We start from the raw sequence: 18,260 nt of genomic DNA, 5'->3' as shown, positions 1-18,260 counted from the left end.
AAACACTGCCCACAACAGCAGGGCACACGCAACACCCACATAAGATACCCCCCAACATGCCAGGTTCCGGTGAACAGGAACACTGCATCATAGGGAACTAGAGGACTTCTTCATAAGGCCATTATTTTCAAAAGCAGGAGACATAGCTGACTTTATTAACATAGAGTTAGACAAAATCAGGAGACAGAGGAATACGTCCCACATGAAGGAATAGGCCAAAACCACAGCAAAAGAACTAAATAAAACAGAGATAAGTAATATGTCTGATAAAGAATCTAAAGTAATGATCATAAAGATACTCACTGAACTTGAGAAAACCATGTAGGACATCAGCAAGACCCCTATAGAGATTAAAAAAAAAAAAAAAAAAGAACCAATCAGAGATGAAGAACACAATAAATAAAAAATACATTAGATAGAATAAATAGCAAGCTACAGAAAGCAGAGGAACAAATTAGTGACCTAGAAAACAGAGTAATGGAAAGTAATCAAAGTGAGCAGGTCAGAGAAAAAAAATGCCAAATAAGAATAGACGTAGGGAACTCCATCAAGCATGGTAAGATTTGCATTATAGGGATCCCAGCAGGAGAAGAGAGAGAAAAGAGTTGTAGAGAATTTATAAGAAGAAATAATAGCTGAAAAGTTCCCTAATCTGGGGAAGAAAACAGATATCCAGATCCAGATCCAGATTCCCTCAACAAAATCAACCTAAGGAGGTTCACACCAAGACACATAGTAATTAAAATGGCAAAAAAATACTGACAGAGAATTTTGAAAGCAACAAAAAAAGACCATTACATACAATGGAAACCCCAGAAAGCGACCAGCTGATTTTTCAGTAGAAACTGAAAATGGATAAAATGGATTAAAAAAAAAAGGACCCATCCATATGCTGTCTACAAGGGAATCACTTCAGACCTAAAGACATGCAAATAGATGTCAAAAGAAAACTGGGGTAACACTACTTATATCACAAAAAATAGACTTTAAAACAAAGACTGTAACAAAAGACAAAATAATCCAACAAGAAAATATAACAATTATAAATATTTATGCACCCAAATACTTAAAGCAGCTGAAGAGAAACATAAAGGAACTAATTGGTAGTACTACAATAATGGTGAGGGGCTTTAATTCCCCACTTACATTGATAGATCATTAAAACAGAAAATCAACAAGGAAACAGTGGCTTTCAATGACACATGGGACCAGATGGATTTAACAGACTTATAACATTCCATCCTAAAACAACAGAATATACATTCTTTTCTCACAGAAAACATTCTCCAGGATAGATCACATATTAGGCTGCAAAACAATTCTCAACAAATTTGAAGAGACTGAAGTCATACCATCCATCTTTTCTGATCACAACACTATGACAGTAGGACTCCACCAGAAGAAAAAAAATCTGGAAAGACCATAAATATATAGAGGTTAAAAAACATGCTACTAAACAATGAATGGGTCAATGTGGAAATCAAATTGGAATAAAAAAATGCATGGAGACAAATGAAAATGAAAACACAACAGTCCAAAATCTTTAGGATACAACAAAAGTGGTTTTAAGAGGAAAGTTTATAGCAATACTGGTCACCTCAAGAAGCAGAAAAATCTTGAACCTACCTTATACCTAAAGGAGCTAGAAAAAGAGCAAACAAAACCCAAAACTAGCAGAAGGAAGGACATAATAAAGATTAGAGCAGAAATAAATGATAGAGAAACTAAAAAAACAAAACAAAACAAAAAAAACACAAAAAAAGCAATAGAACACATCGGTTCTTGGGAAAAGAACAGCAAAATTGATAAACCTCTAGCAAGACTCATCAAAAACAAACAAAAAGCACAGAAGGACTCAAAAAAAAAAAAAAAAAAAAGAGAAGTAGCAACTGACACCATAGAAATACAACTGTAAAATAATATGAAAAAATATATGCCAACCTAGAAGAAATGAATAAATTCCTAGAAACATATAACCTACCAGAGGCAGGAAGAAGCAGAAAATTTGAGCAGACTGATTAGCAGCAATGAAATTGAATCAGTAATTTAAAAACTCCCAACAAATTGATGCCCATGACCAGATGGCTTCACAGGTAATTCTACCAAACATTTAAAGCAGAGTTAATACCTATTCTTCTCAAGCTATTCCAAAAAATTTAAAAGGAAAGAAAACTCCCAAATTCATTCTATGAGGCCAGCATTACCCTCATACTAACACCAGATAAAGATACTAAAAAAAGAGACAACTATAGGTCAATATCCCTGATGAACATAGATGCAGAAATCCTCAATATTAGCAAACTGAGGGGCGCCTGGGTGGCTCAGTCAGTTAAGCGTCCAACTTCAGCTCAGGTCACTATCTCACGGTCCGTGAGTTCGAGCCCCGCATCGGGCTCTGGGCTGATGGCTCAGAGCCTGGAGCCTGCTTCCGATTCTGTGTCTCCCTCTCTCTCTGCCCCTCCCCCATTCATGCTCTGTCTCTCTCTGTCTCAAAAATAAATAAAAACGTTAAAAAAAAAATATTAGCAAACTCGGGGCGCCTGGGTGGCGCAGTCGGTTAAGCGTCCGACTTCAGCCAGGTCACGATCTCGCGGTCCGTGAGTTCGAGCCCCGCGTCAGGCTCTGGGCTGATGGCTCGGAGCCTGGAGCCTGTTTCCGATTCTGTGTCTCCCTCTCTCTCTGCCCCTCCCCCGTTCATGCTCGGTCTCTCTCTGTCCCAAAAATAAATAAAAAATGTTGAAAAAAAATTAAAAAAAAAAATATTAGCAAACTGAATACAACAATATATTAAATAAATCATTCATCATGATCAAGTGAGATTTATTCCTCGGATGTAAGTTTGGTTCAGTATTTGCATATTAAAAAAATAATACATCAATAGGAGAAAGGATAAAAATGATATGATCATTTCAATGGATGGACAAAAAGCATTTGACAAACTACAACATTCATTCATGATTAAAAAAAAAAGACCCTCAACAGTGTAGGTTTGGAGAGAATATACCTCAACAAAACAAAGACCATATATAAAAAACCCACAGGTAAGTTCATACCCAATGAGAGAAAGCTCTTAGCTTTCCCCCAAGGTCAGGAATAAGACAAGGATGTCCACTCTCACCACTTTTATTCAATAGTACTGGAAGTCCTAGGCAGAACAATTAGACAACATAAAGAAATAAAACGCATTCAAATTGGTAAGGAAGAAATAAAATTTCCACTATTTGCAGATGACAAGATACTCTATATAGAAAACCTGAAAGACGCCACCATAAAACTACTAGAATTGATAAATGGATTCAGTAAATTTGCAGGATACAAAAATCCATGTACAGAAATGTGTTACATTTCTGTATACCAGTAATAAAAAGCTACAGAAAGAGAAAATAAAGCAATCTCATTTACAATTGCACCAAAAATAATAAAATACCTAAGCATAAACTTTACCAAGGAGGTGAATGACCTGTATTCTGAAATTATAAAATATTGATGAAAGAAATTGAAGACAACACAATGGATTGGAAGAACAAATACTGTTAAAATGTCTATACTACCCAAAGCAATCCACACATTTAATGAAATCCCTATCAAAATGCCAATAGCATTTTTCACAGAACAAGAACAAACAAACCTAAAATTTGTATGGAACCACAAAAGACCCCAAAGAGCCAAAGCACAATTCCAAATTTCATTATATTAGAAAGCTGTAGTAATCAAACAGTATGGTACTGGCACAAAAATAGACATATAGATCAATGGAACAGAATAAAAAGCTGAGAAATAAATCCATAATTCTATGGTCAATCTTTGACAAAGGAAGCAAGAATATGCAATGGGAAAAAGACATTCTCTTCCACAAATGGTGTTGGGGAAAACTGGCCAGCAACATGCAAAAGAATGAAATTGGACCACTTTCTTATACCACACCCAAAAATAAGTTTGAAATGTGTTAAAGATCTAAATCTGAGACCTGAAACCACAAAAATCCTAGAAGAGAACACAGGTAGTAATTTCTCTGACATTAGCTGCAGCAACGTTTTTCTAGATATGTATCCTAAGGCAAGAGAAATAAAAGCAAAAATAAACTTTTGGGACTACATTAAAATAAAAGCTTCTGCACAGTGAAGGAAACAACCAACAAAATAAAAGACAACCTACTGAACAGGAGAAGATATTTACAAATGACATACCTAATAAAGGGTTAGTATTCATGATATGTGAGGAACTGATACAGCTCAACACCCAAAAAACAAAAATGGCAGAAGAGATAAATATACATTTCTCCAAAGAAGACATCCAGATGACCAACACATGAAAACATGCTCAATATCACTCATCATCAGTAAAATGCATATCAAAACTACAAATGGCTTTTTACTAATCACTTGTCAGAATGGCTAAAATAAAAAACTCAGGAAACAACAAGTGTTGGAGAGGATGTAAAGAAAAAGCCCTTGGGCACTGTTGGTGGGAATGCAAACTGGTACAACCACAATGGAAAACAGTATGGAGGTTCCTTAAAAAATTAAAAATAGAACTACCCTATAATCCAGTAATCACACTACTGGGTATTTACCCAAAGAATACCAAAACACTCATTTGAAGGGATATATACACCCCTATGTTTATTGCAGCTTTATAATTGCCAAACAATGGAAGCAGCCCATGTGTCCATCGACTGATGAATGGATAAAGAAGAGGTGGTATGCGTGTATGTATATCTGTGTGTGTGTGTGTGTGTGTGTGCGCGTGTATGGAATGGAATATTGCTCAGCCATAAAAAAGGAATTAAATCTTGCCATTTGCAATGACATGGATAGATCTAGAGAGTATAATACTAAGTGAAATTGTGAAATTTATCAAAGACCAATACCATATTATTTCACTCCTATGTGGAATTTAAGAAATCAAACATATGACCAAAAAAAAAAAAAAAAGAGAGACAAACCAAGAAATAGACTCTTCACTATAGAAGACAACTGATGACTATCAGAGGGGATATGGGTGGGGGTGGGTGAAATAGATTAAAGGGATTAAGAGTACACCTGATGAAAACTAATATATGGAACTGTTGAATCACTATATTATACACCTGAAATTAATATAACACTGTACGTTACACTGTAATGAAAATTAGAAAGAATGAGTTTCTCACATGTCAGTGATTGCAGCTGAAGGTGGGAAATTCTTCCTGGTGCTTTGCTTTGTTTTGGTTTTCCCTGCAAAGAGTTTGAGATGACATATATGCACTTACATTCATTCATTATGAAATTTATTGTCAAATTGGTTTCCATACAACACCCAGTGCTCATCCCAACAGGTGCCCTCCTCAATGCCCATCACCCACTTTCCCCTCCCTCCCACCCCCCAACAACCCTTGGTTTATTCTCAATTTTTAAGAGTCTCTATGGTTTGGCTCCCTCCCTCCCTCCCTCCTTTTTTTTCCCCTTCCCCTCCCCCATGGTCCTCTGTTAAGTTTCTCAGGATCCACATAAGAGTGAAAACATATGATATCTGTCTTTCTCTGTATGACTTATTTTACTTAGCATAACACTCTCCACTTCCATCCACGTTGCTACAAAAGGCCATATTTCATTCTTTCTCATTGCCAAGTAGTATTCCAATGTATATATAAACCACAATTTCTTTATTCATTCATCAGCTGATGGCCATTTAGGCTCTTTCAAGCTGTTACAAAAAATAGAAAAGGAGGGAAAACTTCCAGACTCATTCTATGAAGCCAGCATTACTTTGATTCCCAAACCATACAGAGATCCACCAAAAAAAGAGAACTACAGGCCAATATCCCTGATGAATATGGATGCAAAAATTCTCAACAAGATACTAGCAAATCGAATGCAACAGCATATAAAAAAGAATTACTCACCATGATCAAGTGGATTCCTTCCTGGGCTGCAGGGCTGGTTCAACATTCGCAAATCAATCAACGTGATACATCACATTAATAAAAGAAAAGATAAGAACCATATGATCTTGTCAATCGATGCAGAAAAGGCCTTTGACAAAATTCAGCAACGTTTTTTAATAAAAACCCTCGATAAAGTCGGGATAGAAGGAACATACTTAAAGATCATAAAAGCCATTTATGAAAAGCCCACAGCTAACATCATCCTCGATGGGGAAAAACTGAGAGCTTTTTCCCTGAGATCAGGAACACAACAGGGATGTCCACTCTCACCACTGTTCTTTTAGTGTTGGAAGTTCTAGCATCAGCAATCAGACAACAAAAGGAAATCAAAGGCATCAAAATTGGCAAAGATGAAGTCAAGCTTTCACTTTTTGCAGATGACATGATATTATACATGGAAGATCCGATAGACTCCACCAAAAGTCTGCTAGAACTGATACATGAGTTCAGCAAAGTCATAGGATACAAAATTAATGTACAGAAATCAGTTGCATTCTTATATACTAGTAATGAAGCAACAGAAAGACAAATAAAGAAACTGATCCCATTCACAATTGCACCAAGAATCATAAAATACCTAGGAATAAAGCTAACCAAAGATGTAAAAGATCTGTATGCTGAAAACTATAGAAAGCTTATGAAGGAAATTGAAGAAGATACAAAGAAATGGAAAAACATTCCATGCTCATGGATGGGAAGAATAAATATTGTTAAAATGTCAGTACTACCCAAAGTAATCTACACATTCAATGCAATCCCAATCAAAATTGCACTTACCTTTATTTATTTATTTATTTAAATTTTTTTTAACGTTTATTTATTTTTGAGACAGAGAGAGACAGAGCATGAACGGGGGAGGGTCAGAGAGAGAGAGGGAGACACAGAATCTGAAACAGGCTCCAGGCTCTGTCAGCACAGAGCCCAATGTGGGGCTCGAACTCACGAACCACGAGATCATGACCTGAGCCAAAGTCGCACGCTTAACTGACTGAGCCACCGAGGCACCCCGTGCACTTACCTTTAAATGGAAGATAGGTGCAAAAAAAAAAATAACATGCAGATTAAAAAAGCAAATTAAAATTACTTTCATTAGAGCTGGTCAAGCAAACTGGTGAGGCTACTCATTGTTAAAACTGATCAAAATCACCTATACAGCTAAACAAAATGAAAACTGAACAAGCTAATTTTGGGCAACTTTTCCTTCTTATTTTCTTATTTACAAATAAGATGTTTTGGTCCCAAATTTTCCAGGAAACTCATTCCTGTTACACTGATGATGTGAGATCTGTAATGAAAATTATTATCTTCATGGGTAACAATGAATTGAAAGACAGAAAGATATTAAAAAATGTAAACAAATCCCAAAGAGATATAGTTCAGTAGGCTGAACCACAAAGATATTATGCTTGTAAAGCTTCTCTTGGAAGAACCAGACCCATTCTAATGCCAATCTCTCCTCATTCAAGGTTAGCAAATATAGCAAAGCAGTATCAGAATTTCCTCCTGGGTTATTATTAAGAATTATATAGATGACTAGACCACCACCATTACCTTGAGTACCTTTACAATAAAGCGCAATGAAGCTCCTAAAGTCAGCAGATTGTTGGGACTCAAACTCTAATTGACCAGCATGCTTGCCACTTCCCACTGGCAGCTGGGCCCAGGACTAGAACAGGCTGTGATCACCATCATGCCCCAGTGGTCTCTTCAATCCCCCATGCAGCTGTGGCTGTGCTCTAATGCCTCCTTGGGAAGATAGGAAATGGCATTTCAGGGAGTACCTGGTGCATTATACAGTGATCTTCTTCAGTGAAAAAGGTCACATATATTAAAAAGATGGTTCCCATGGGTTATTGAAATTTTCTATTACTTGTATAAAACATTTTTCTTTATTCCCTTTTTTTCTACCAGTGCTTTCTAAAGCCTCTGGGTGGCACATTTAATCACAAACTTGCCTTGCAATTGAGGGGCATGGTGGTACAAAGGGATCTGCATCAATTGTTACTTCCCCAACCCCCAATAACCTTTCTACATTTATTTTTCCCTATGTTTCTGTATTTAGCATTTTCTTTCTCTGTAAATGCAATACAAAATGTTCTATGCTATCTGTAATTTAAGAATCATCTCAAGTTATAAAACCTCAGATCAGAATAATCAATTACATATATGTGGAATACTGGCAGAGGAAATTGGAAAGACACCATGAGAAATAACAAGGATTGGAAACAATACTTGATGGACAAGAGTAGAACTTGATGGGTGTTTTAATCAGGTGTGTGACCTTAAACATTGCTTAACCCTTCATGGGCCTGAAACTCTTCATCTGGGAAATAAAAACTCTTAATTTTTTATTAACACTGTGCTTCTTCCTTGCCAGTTACTGTATGGCATGGATGAATATTTATCATTTAAAAATCTTTTATTTAGGGGTGCCTTGTAAGCTCAGTCGGTTGAGCATCTGACTCTTGATTTCAGCTCAGGTCATGATCCCAGGTTCATGAGATTGAGCCCCGTGGTAGGCTCTGTCTGAACACAGAGGCTGCTTGGGATTCTCTCTCTCCATCTTCCCCCCTCCCCTGCTCGCAAACATGCACATTCTCTTTACCCAATTAAATAAACATTACTTAAAATTTATATAGATAAGATATAAAACATTGGAAGAATATGTTACATATCCTGGTTTTGAAGCCTAATATAGAAGCTGTTATTTCTTATTATGTTACTCGGGTTCTGAACCACTAAAAACCATTAGTGGGCTAAAAATTATTCCTGGTGATACTGTTGAAATATTTATAGCCTTTAAACAGACCAAAAATTACTAAGCATAAAGCCCAGAATCTGTAAAAATAAATGTTTTTTGGACTTACTTGCTTCTTAGGTGTTTGGATTCATGTTCTTCCATTGAATCTATAGTATATTGATTCCAATATCTGATATAGGGATGACTAATTATGGTTTCTCAATATTGATGTGAGATCAAATTTATTGAAATGTTGGAATTTTACAGTATGTTTTCACTTTAACATTTTTCTTAAAAATAAAAACTTTAGGTGAATTTTTAAATGAATTATAAATAGATAAAATATTTACTAAGTTTAATTTCCTTTTGGATTTCATTATAACGAATGTGAAAATTAATGAGTTGTAACATGGAATTAATATTCTGATAATAAATCTAAGAATTACACTACTACATTTCATGCTTTGAAATAGCATGTTCATGATTACTGTGTTACTTACCAAAGGAAGGAATAGCTACAGAGTCAAATATACCTCAACTGGCTACAATAATATAATAAGCAGTTATGTCATCTATCATTTGCTTATACATTTTCTTTTTTATTTTTTTTAATTTTATTTTTTTTAACATTTATTTATTTTTGAGACAGAGAGAGACAGAGCATGAACGGGGGAGGGTCAGAGAGAGGGAGACACAGAATCTGAAACAGGCTCCAGGCTCTGAGCTGTCAGCACAGAGCCCGATGCGGGGCTTGAACTCACGGACCGTGAGATCATGACCTGAGCCAAAGTCGGCCGCTTAACCGACTGAGCCACCCAGGCGCCCCTGCTTATACATTTTCAATACAAATCTATGGATGGGATTTTTCTATTTTTTTCATATTAAGATTATTACATTGGACTTTTAACTGAATTTTGATGTTTCCAATGATGTGTGATAGTTACAGTTTTATAATTAGGGAACATTTCATAAATGTGTTTGTATAAAAATATTTTTCAAATGTGTAAGAAAAAAATATACAGATTTAAAGACTTTAACCCTCTTCTACTCTTTCCAAAGAAAAATTATCTTTGCTAGAAGAAATAATATCCATACATAAAAAATAATCCAAAATGATGATAACTCAATGGTAGGGTATCATTGAATGAATCTTCACTTCCCCCACTGATTTGGAATGCTACCCAATGCTATATCAAGCTCCTATATATTTTATAATCTTGTTTCTAGACTCTCCATCACATTGTATTGGTCTGTCTAGCCCTTAACTAATAACCCACTACCTGAACTGCTACAGATTTACAGATATCTGTCTGTAGTAGGATGAGTCCAACATTATTGTTCTTCTCTCCGCCTCCTTACTAGAATTCAAGTATTTTCTTTCCTATGAATTTTACTATCTCTGTGTAACATTCAAATCCTGAAATCTTTTGAAACTTAGAATGTATTTTTTATTGAAATTACACATTACTTTGAGATGATTTATAATCTATGTGATATTGAACCTTCCCACTAGAAACGGAAGTCCATAATGTTATCTGACTTCAGAAACTAAAATAAACAGGTTTTAATGTAGTGTGCAAAATCTGACCAGACCTAATTCATTTTGTGACTAACCAGGATCTGATGTGATCTGAGTCTTCAATATATCCTGTTTACTGTGAATGTTAAAATATTTAACTATAGAAATATTACTGTACTTGAGGAAATGGTGATGCCCCAAATTCAGAGGGGGACTTATTATATAGTACATTTGAGTTTTTCACTAATGTACCATACAGAAAACGTACACAAATTATAAGTATACACTTTGTAAATTGTCACAAAGTGAACTCACCTTAAACCACCAAAGGAACTACATATTATCTCCTAACACTAAAGAATAGTTTTCTTGTGTTTCAATTTTCTAAAAGTATAATTGTGTACCATATTAATGTAACAAGAGGAGAAATTGGATGTGGGGTACATGGGAACTATCTGTACTTTGTCACATTTCTCAAAAACGTTTCATAGATTTGATTTCTGTCACTAAACACTATTGTGTAAGATTTATAGAAGTTTTATATAGCAATTTCATTCATGTGCATTGAACAGTATTCCATTCTATTAATGCACAACAAATTATCAAATTCACTTATAACACTTGTGTTGCTTTTAGTTTTTTTTGTTATTTGTGATAATGCTGATATGTACATTTTTATAGAAGTTGTTTGGTAAGTATATCCATACATAGTCACTGAAGAAGGTTTCTGGTCACAGAGACTTAATTGTGGAAAGGTCTTAATTACATATTTAATTGCTTATATAAGGTATAGAGGATAATAGAGATTTTCTGTTTCTTCTTGTTCTAAGTTCTGGTAAATTTTGTTTTAGGAATTTGTCCATCTAACTTGTCAGATTTCTTGACACAAATATAACATTCCCTAATTACTTTCTTTAAGATTGCAGGATCTGTAGTGATGTCCACCTTGTCATGATTTTTTTTTTTTTTAAGTTTAAGAGGGAGAGTGTGCGTGTGAGTGGGGCAATGGCAGAGAGGGAGCAAAAAAACCCAAGCAGGCTCCACAAGGTCGGCACAGAGCCCTACCTAAGGCTCAAACTCCTGAAACATGAGATCATGACCTGAACCAGAATTGTGAGTTGGACTCTTAACCAAAGGAGCCACCAGGTGCCCCTCTCCTTTGTCATTTTTAATACTGTTTACTTGTACCCTTTTTCCACCTTTAAGCTGTCTTGCCTGGGGTCTATCAATTTAACACCTTTGGACTTAGAAAATAATCATGCAGTGGAAAAGACTACTTCATTGGTTTCTGTCTTTATCATTCCTTCCCCTGGCTTCCTTTCAGTTTAATTTCCTGATTTTTATGGTAACTTTTTGAGGTTGCTTTTGATCATGAAACTTGAGCATTTCCACTTTTCTAAAACATGGATGTAGTGCTATAAACATCATTCTGAACAGAGCATTAGATATCCCACAAGTAGTGATGTGATTTTCATGTAATATCTTTTTTGACTCAGTGACTATTTAGAATTCTATTTTACAAAAGTATTTGGGGATTTCTTCTTTTAAAAATTAGTTTATAGCTTATTCCATTTGTTTAGGAATATACAATGACTTTGATTCTTTGCAGTGTTTTGAGACTTTATAGCTTAGCATATAGTCAATATCTATAAATGCTTCAGGTTCATTTGAAGAAAATGAAGTTTTCAGTTGTTGGGTAGAGCAGCTTATATGTAAATTATATAAAGTGTGGTGTTTTGTTCAAACTTTCTACATCCTTACTTATCTACATATTCTTTCAATTGCTGAGGGAGAACAGTTAAAATTTTTAGTTCTGTGCACTTACAAAATGAGGCTGTGACTTTTAGTACAAACAAATGTAAAATATCATGATAGATTCATCTTTTTAAGTAATAACTTTTATCTATTTTTTCTGATATTATATCAATATAAAATCTTTTTGTATTAATTTCCATTCAAATTTCACTGTATATCTTTATATTCGAAGTGTTTCAACTGCAAGTGTTAAAAAAAAGATTGTCAGACCAACTTTTTTGTAAAACTAGATAGGGTTCTGCATTTACATATAAATGGTTTTGGTAGATTCTATTTCTTTACAATTCTTTGTGAGCTGAGTATACATCCTGCTTCATTGACTTCAGGTTTCTCCATTTGTCTTTTGACCTCTGGGATGTAGGTAATTGCCCACTGCTCTGTCATGGAAACATCATATCCCAGATAAGATGTGCTCTTTGGGCCTGAGTTTTAGAACAAGAAGACAAGAGAGACAAACCAGATCCCAAACCACAGCCTGGAGCTGACTGTCACAGTCTACCTACCCTCCAGCTGCTAATAAGCAGTGAGAGCAAGAAACACTTTTGCAAGCTACAGAGATTTTGAGAGGCTGTTTTTGTATATATATAGCCTAATGAAAGCTGATTAATTTTAGAAAATCATACCATAATGTGGTGTTGCTATAGAAAACACATAAAATATGTGTCCATTAACTTCTGAGTTAGGAAAACGATTAAAGGACTCTGAAAAATAAATGGCATCTATGCAGTGTCAAAACATTTGGTAAGACTGTCACCTGTGATTCCTTGGAAATCAGACAAGTTTATGACTTTGTCTAATTGCTGGTAAGACAGAATCTTAATAACTTTAGCTGGTTGGTTTTAGCTGTGTTTCTTGAGTTACTAGAAGATAGAAATGAGCTCGAAAAAGGATTGGGGTGTTGGCCAGCAGGAATGAAAGCCCTTGGTGAGGTTGGTATTTCACAGACCAGAAAGGACCTGGCTTTGAAATCAGACCTGTTTTTATATACCAACTCAACCATTCATTAGCAGTATGATATGGTATATCAGTTAAGAAAAAGTGGCTTATGCTCTGGTTACAAACAACTCCAAAATGTCATTAGCTTAAAAGTTGCCTTAGTTAAGTCTGGTGAATATATCCACCCTGGTGGATATAACAAAGTTCCTTAGTCAAGTCTGGTGAATATATCCACCCTGGTGAACCAGGAGCACTATTTCCCCTTATCCTTGTCATAGTTCCTCAGGTGTCCAGGCTGATGGAGTCTCTAGTTCACCATATACTTCCATTTGGAAGGAAACATGAACATATAACGATATAGACATATGAGTAATTTTAACAAATAGATCAATAAAGGGGCACCTAAGTGGCTCAGTCGGTTGAGCATCCGACTTTGGCTCAGGTCATGATCTCATGGCTCGTGAGTTCAAGGCCCGTGTCACAGCCTGGAGCCTGCTTCACATTCTGTCTCTCTCCCTTTCTCTGCCCCTCCCCGAATCACGTTCTCTTTCTTTCTCTCTCAAAAAGTAAATAAAATAATAATAATAAATAAATAGATCCGTATGGGCATAGAGGTCATCAAAACATATTGAGTCAAGGCAGCCTTATTCCTGCTTTCTTCAAGCCAATGTGAATAATCTGGTAGAGCTTCATGGGAGTGCTAACATTTGACCAGAATTATTAGCACACAGCTACAGTGACCTATAATCCCCTGTTTAAATTTATTTTTTTTTAATATTCATTTATTTTTGAGAGAGACAGAATGCAAGTGGGTTAGGGGCAGAGAGAGAGGGAGACGCAGAAGCAGGCTCCAGGCTCTGAGCTGTCAGCACAGAGCCCGACATGGGGCTCGAACTCACGAGCTGTGAGATCATGACCTGAGCTGAAGTCGGACGCTCAACCGACTGAGCCACCCAGACACCCCTATAATCCCCTGTTTAAATATTTGTTCATCACTTATGTTTGAATCTTAATTCACAGTTATTAAATCCAGGTATTTTTATTAATCATCCTTTCTTCTCTAATCTAATGGTGATTTAGGCGCTGTGTCTGAGACATTAAAGAGATGATAAGGCATAGTTCTTGATCGCAGTTTATAATCTCTAGAGGACCCACTGCAATAACATGCACCCCAGCATGGATTAGTACCACAGAACTTGTAAAGCTCTAACCATGCTCTGAGGGGTTGGCCAGAGACTTATCTCATAATGAGTGACGTTTTGCTTTTGTTTTCTTTTGCCAGAAGATTGTTTTTAAAGTTCACAGCAACGTCAGATTGGCTTATTCTTAACTGAACCTCTCGACTATAACAGTGGTTACAGAGTTTTAAATATGTACTCAGCATATATGATGCATCTTTTATAGAGAATGTCACTAACAAAAAGCCTTGAGGTAGATGTGATTATCCTACATTACAAATGAGAAAACTGAGACCAAAAGGTAAAAGAAACTTATCCAAATTTGCAAAACTCAAATGCAGGAGAGATGAAACTTGGAAACCCAGCAGTTTTATTTGAAAGCCATGGTTTGGGCCATGGTACTTTGGTACCTTTTACTGAAATCTGGAGAATTGATTTTTAGTAAGTTCTAATCAATTTCCCTTTTACAGATTCTGATTTCTCATTTGTTCTTCAGGTTTAGAAAGTTTTTGATCCAAGCATTCCTCCCTTCTTCTTTTTAATATTATTTATTTTTTCCTTAGGTATCTACAGAAGAAGGCTTGAGTCTGGCCAGGGAATATAACTGTGCTTTTTTTGAGACTTCTGCAGCCCTCAGATTCTGCATTGATGACGCCTTTCACGGTCTAGTGAGGGAAATCCGCAAGAAAGAGTCCATGCCATCCTTGATGGAAAAGAAACTGAAGAGAAAAGACAGCCTATGGAAGAAGTTAAAAGGCTCATTGAAGAAGAAGAAAGAAAGCATGACATGATATCCTTGCTTCTAACTCCCTTATTCTCTTTCTGAATTTTATCAGTTGGACAATTCCATGTGTTGCATTTGGCTTCAATATTTTCTGTCTCTCTCTCTCCTTCTCTTTAAATATCTGCCTATAGGTAAAAGCAAGATCTGCATAACTGTACCTCTTGAGATAGTTTTGTTTTGCCCTTAACAGTTGGATGGATTTTGTCAATCAGCTGGATATGCTGTTTAAGTTTTTACAATATATTACTAAATAAAATTGACATTCCAATTGCCTCATTTCCCTTTAAAGAGTCTAGCTTCATTTGGTATGCTGTCTGGTTATAGAGGAAATTCAAAATTGCAGACAGAATGATAAAAGGCTCAGGGGATCTGCCTTTGCCTGATAAGACTCTGATTGTTTGCATTTCAGGAATCTCAGTAAATAATGAAGAAGCTCAGGAAACAATTCAGAGCAGGAGTCTGCAGCCTTGTTTTTCCTTAACTGTAGAAGGCTAGGTGCTTTTTAGTGAAGATAAACCTTAGTGGAATTATTAATAATAGGAACAAGTTGTGGCTTGTTGGAGGGCTAAAAGGAAATATCCCGGTATTTGCAGGGCTCTGCCCTGTTAGGCTTTGGCAAAATTATCACAGTAAAGTCACTGAGCTGTGGCAAAAGGATATTTTCCTTGTAGCCAGAAGAGAGGCTAATAGGAACTTGGTGGTTCAGATATTCATAAAAAGACACACTGTTCCCTCTCAGTGGGAGTCCCTCTTAGGACTGCTTCACCTACAGGGCAAGAGGCTTTTTGACCCAGAGACCCTATATTATCATGGGCTTAATTTCCCATCTCTTCTTACTTGAACATGAAACACTACCAGTTAGAGGATTCTTTTTCTTACTTGTTTACAATGGATCACCATGCAAAATGAAATTGTCTATTCACTCATTGATCCCACTGTGTAATTTGGTTTATTCCAATTAAAGCTTAGAAAGTACCTAACTTGAACAGTTCTGAATATTTAACAGACAACTGTTATTTAACAGCTAAACATGGGTTGGAATCCATCCAACCTTCATGTGTTGGGGCAGTTTTTATCATAAATTAGAAAATAGGATGAAGGGTACACATACAGCATTCAAACACATATTATTTTTAATTCACAATGCCCCTAGCATTTGTTAATCTCTGAAAATGCAGGAATGACTCAAGGTAGCTTAACATATAGTGGGAAAACTCACTTGGCTGAAGAATAGTTGGATTACACGTTATTAGGTAAGAAGATGCATTTCATATAGTAACATAGTTAACTGGAAGGAATTTAGAGATCATAATTTTTCAACTGGCACACTAAAATTTCAGCTTTAGTAGTGTACTTGTGGGTCCTTTTATTGCTTGGAGCCAAGGCTTTTGTCGAAACCACATGGACTTCATTGCTCTTGCTCCTATGCCCAGGGATGAAGGCACCAGGCATGCAATTAACTGCTGCCAACTCCCCTCCTTTGGTTTTTCCTCAACCCTCATATTCCATGGTGTAGGACACAAATTAATCAATTTTTTTCCCATTCTATAGTGTCCTGAAACCAAATTCACTATATCTTTTCATTCTCAGGCATTCATAATTAGGGGGAAAACACATTTTAAAAAAGAACACATGGAGATGATATAAAGATATTCCTAGAGAACTGATTGCTTCCTCCTTTTCTTGGTCCTGAATGTTTAATACTCTGTTTCTGTCTTGTTAAAAATGGTTTAGTACATTCTTTGCCTTCTGTACATTCTTCTCCCTTTGCAGCCCCTGACCCCTAGAATTTTTCCAAGCCTGAGAAGACCCTGTGAATACTATATTCCACCAGACTCTTCTGTTTGCTAGAAGATGCAATCTAGGAAACATAGTACTTGGTACTTAGTTTTAGATGATGAAACTATATCTTTGAAAACCTGATTACTGCCCAGTCTATGAATACTAATAGTATTTGGTGCATTTCCTAACATGACCGAGTCTTTGTAAGTTTTATTACTGTAAGCTCCACTGCCTTTGGCTCTAGAATTTTGTATCTCTTTTATTCCTTCACTTTCTTTATACTCCTTGAGTGCTGATAAATAATTTATATAGTTTAGAAATTTTTAGTGAGGTTTAGATTGGGTAACATTTGCCAGGTCTAACCATTTCACTCTATGGAAGGAAGAAGGTCTGTAAATTATCACCTAGGGCTGCATGAATTTGAGATAGTTATCACAAGCAGAGATTGAGGCAGACTTCAAACATTCATTTAAACCATTCTTCCTTCTTTCTTCTGGAAGACTGGGCAGAAGGAAATGTTCCAGAAGAATAAAACCTAGATATTTCTGCCCAAGGTCTATTGATTCACACTCTCCTGGCATAAGACCAAAATGTCAGAATCTTGTTTTTGATCATTATCCCTGAAAACTTCCAACTGGAACTAGAAAATCTAAGTCAATCTCAAAAGCTCAGAGAAGAAAACCACAAACTACACCTGCCTACATTGCCAAGGAAGGGTCAAGAAACTCTTGAAAATAATCATCTGTATCCACTGTAGATGAATGTGTAATCACCAACACATTTTATCAAATAGTGAGTAAAAGCCTACTATGCACTAAGCACTTTTATAGATAGCACACTCACGTATATATGGTGTGTGTAAGTGCGTGTTTAATGAGGCACTTAGGAAATCCTAAATACAGTTTTCTGTCCTCTAGAAATGTATCATGTATCTATTTCTAGGTGTTTTTCATTAACATATCTTGTAGGTCCCTGTGATAAAATAATTTCTCAGATCAGATATAAGAGCAGTCTAAAATATTATATTTTGTGTTTAGTTGAGCTTGGGAGCTTCTATAGAAAATGCCAGTGAGGAAAAAAAACATGGGCACTTGGGCCAAACATTACACACATCACATTCAGATGTGTAAGGAACAAATAGCTGCTTATTTCTAACTCATCTGTTCTTTCTCAAGAGCCCCTGACTAATGGGTAGTTGGGCAGGGAGGTGGGGATGGGTGGGAAGGGGGGGTTAGGGGGCACTAAATTTTAGTTCAGTGCAGTAATTTAATGCTAATATGGGGCAATCATTTAAGAAATATCTGTAAGTAATACAACCTCTGCCTTGTGTACTTAGGTCAGTGTTTTATCAAATTTTTGCCCTGTTTATTCTCCTTTATCAAACTGCATCTGTGTACAAGGGAAAGGTGTGGTTTATGGGACCTTGTGGCAGTAGAGTTCCCTCCTCATCTTCTAAGTCCCACAGTACCCTTTGCATCCTCTTTAATCTTTTTAAGCAAGGGTCTGCCAACAAATTGGAAAACTTAGAAGAAATGGATAAATTCCTAGAAACATAACCTACCAAAACTAAAGCAGGGAGA

General features: G+C 36.1%; 1 protein-coding gene across 2 annotated transcripts in view; it reads left to right on the top strand.

Moving 5' to 3' along the window:
- RIT2 (Ras like without CAAX 2) overlaps positions 1-15,113 on the top strand; it is a 378,415-nt gene extending 363,302 nt beyond the window's left edge. For both annotated transcript variants that reach the window (XM_007081804.3, XM_015537413.2), the window contains exon 5: positions 14,678-15,113. In XM_007081804.3, the coding sequence (XP_007081866.1) occupies positions 14,678-14,905 (228 nt within the window). In that variant the 3' untranslated portion in view covers positions 14,906-15,113. The remainder of the gene's footprint in view (positions 1-14,677) is intronic.
- Positions 15,114-18,260: the final 3,147 nt, after the last annotated feature.

Source organism: Panthera tigris, chromosome D3 (genome assembly GCF_018350195.1).
Source record: "Panthera tigris isolate Pti1 chromosome D3, P.tigris_Pti1_mat1.1, whole genome shotgun sequence".
Taxonomy (NCBI): Eukaryota; Metazoa; Chordata; class Mammalia; order Carnivora; family Felidae; genus Panthera; species Panthera tigris.
The sequence above is the reverse complement of the archived record's forward strand: the minus strand, read 5'-3'. Positions and strand labels throughout refer to the sequence as shown.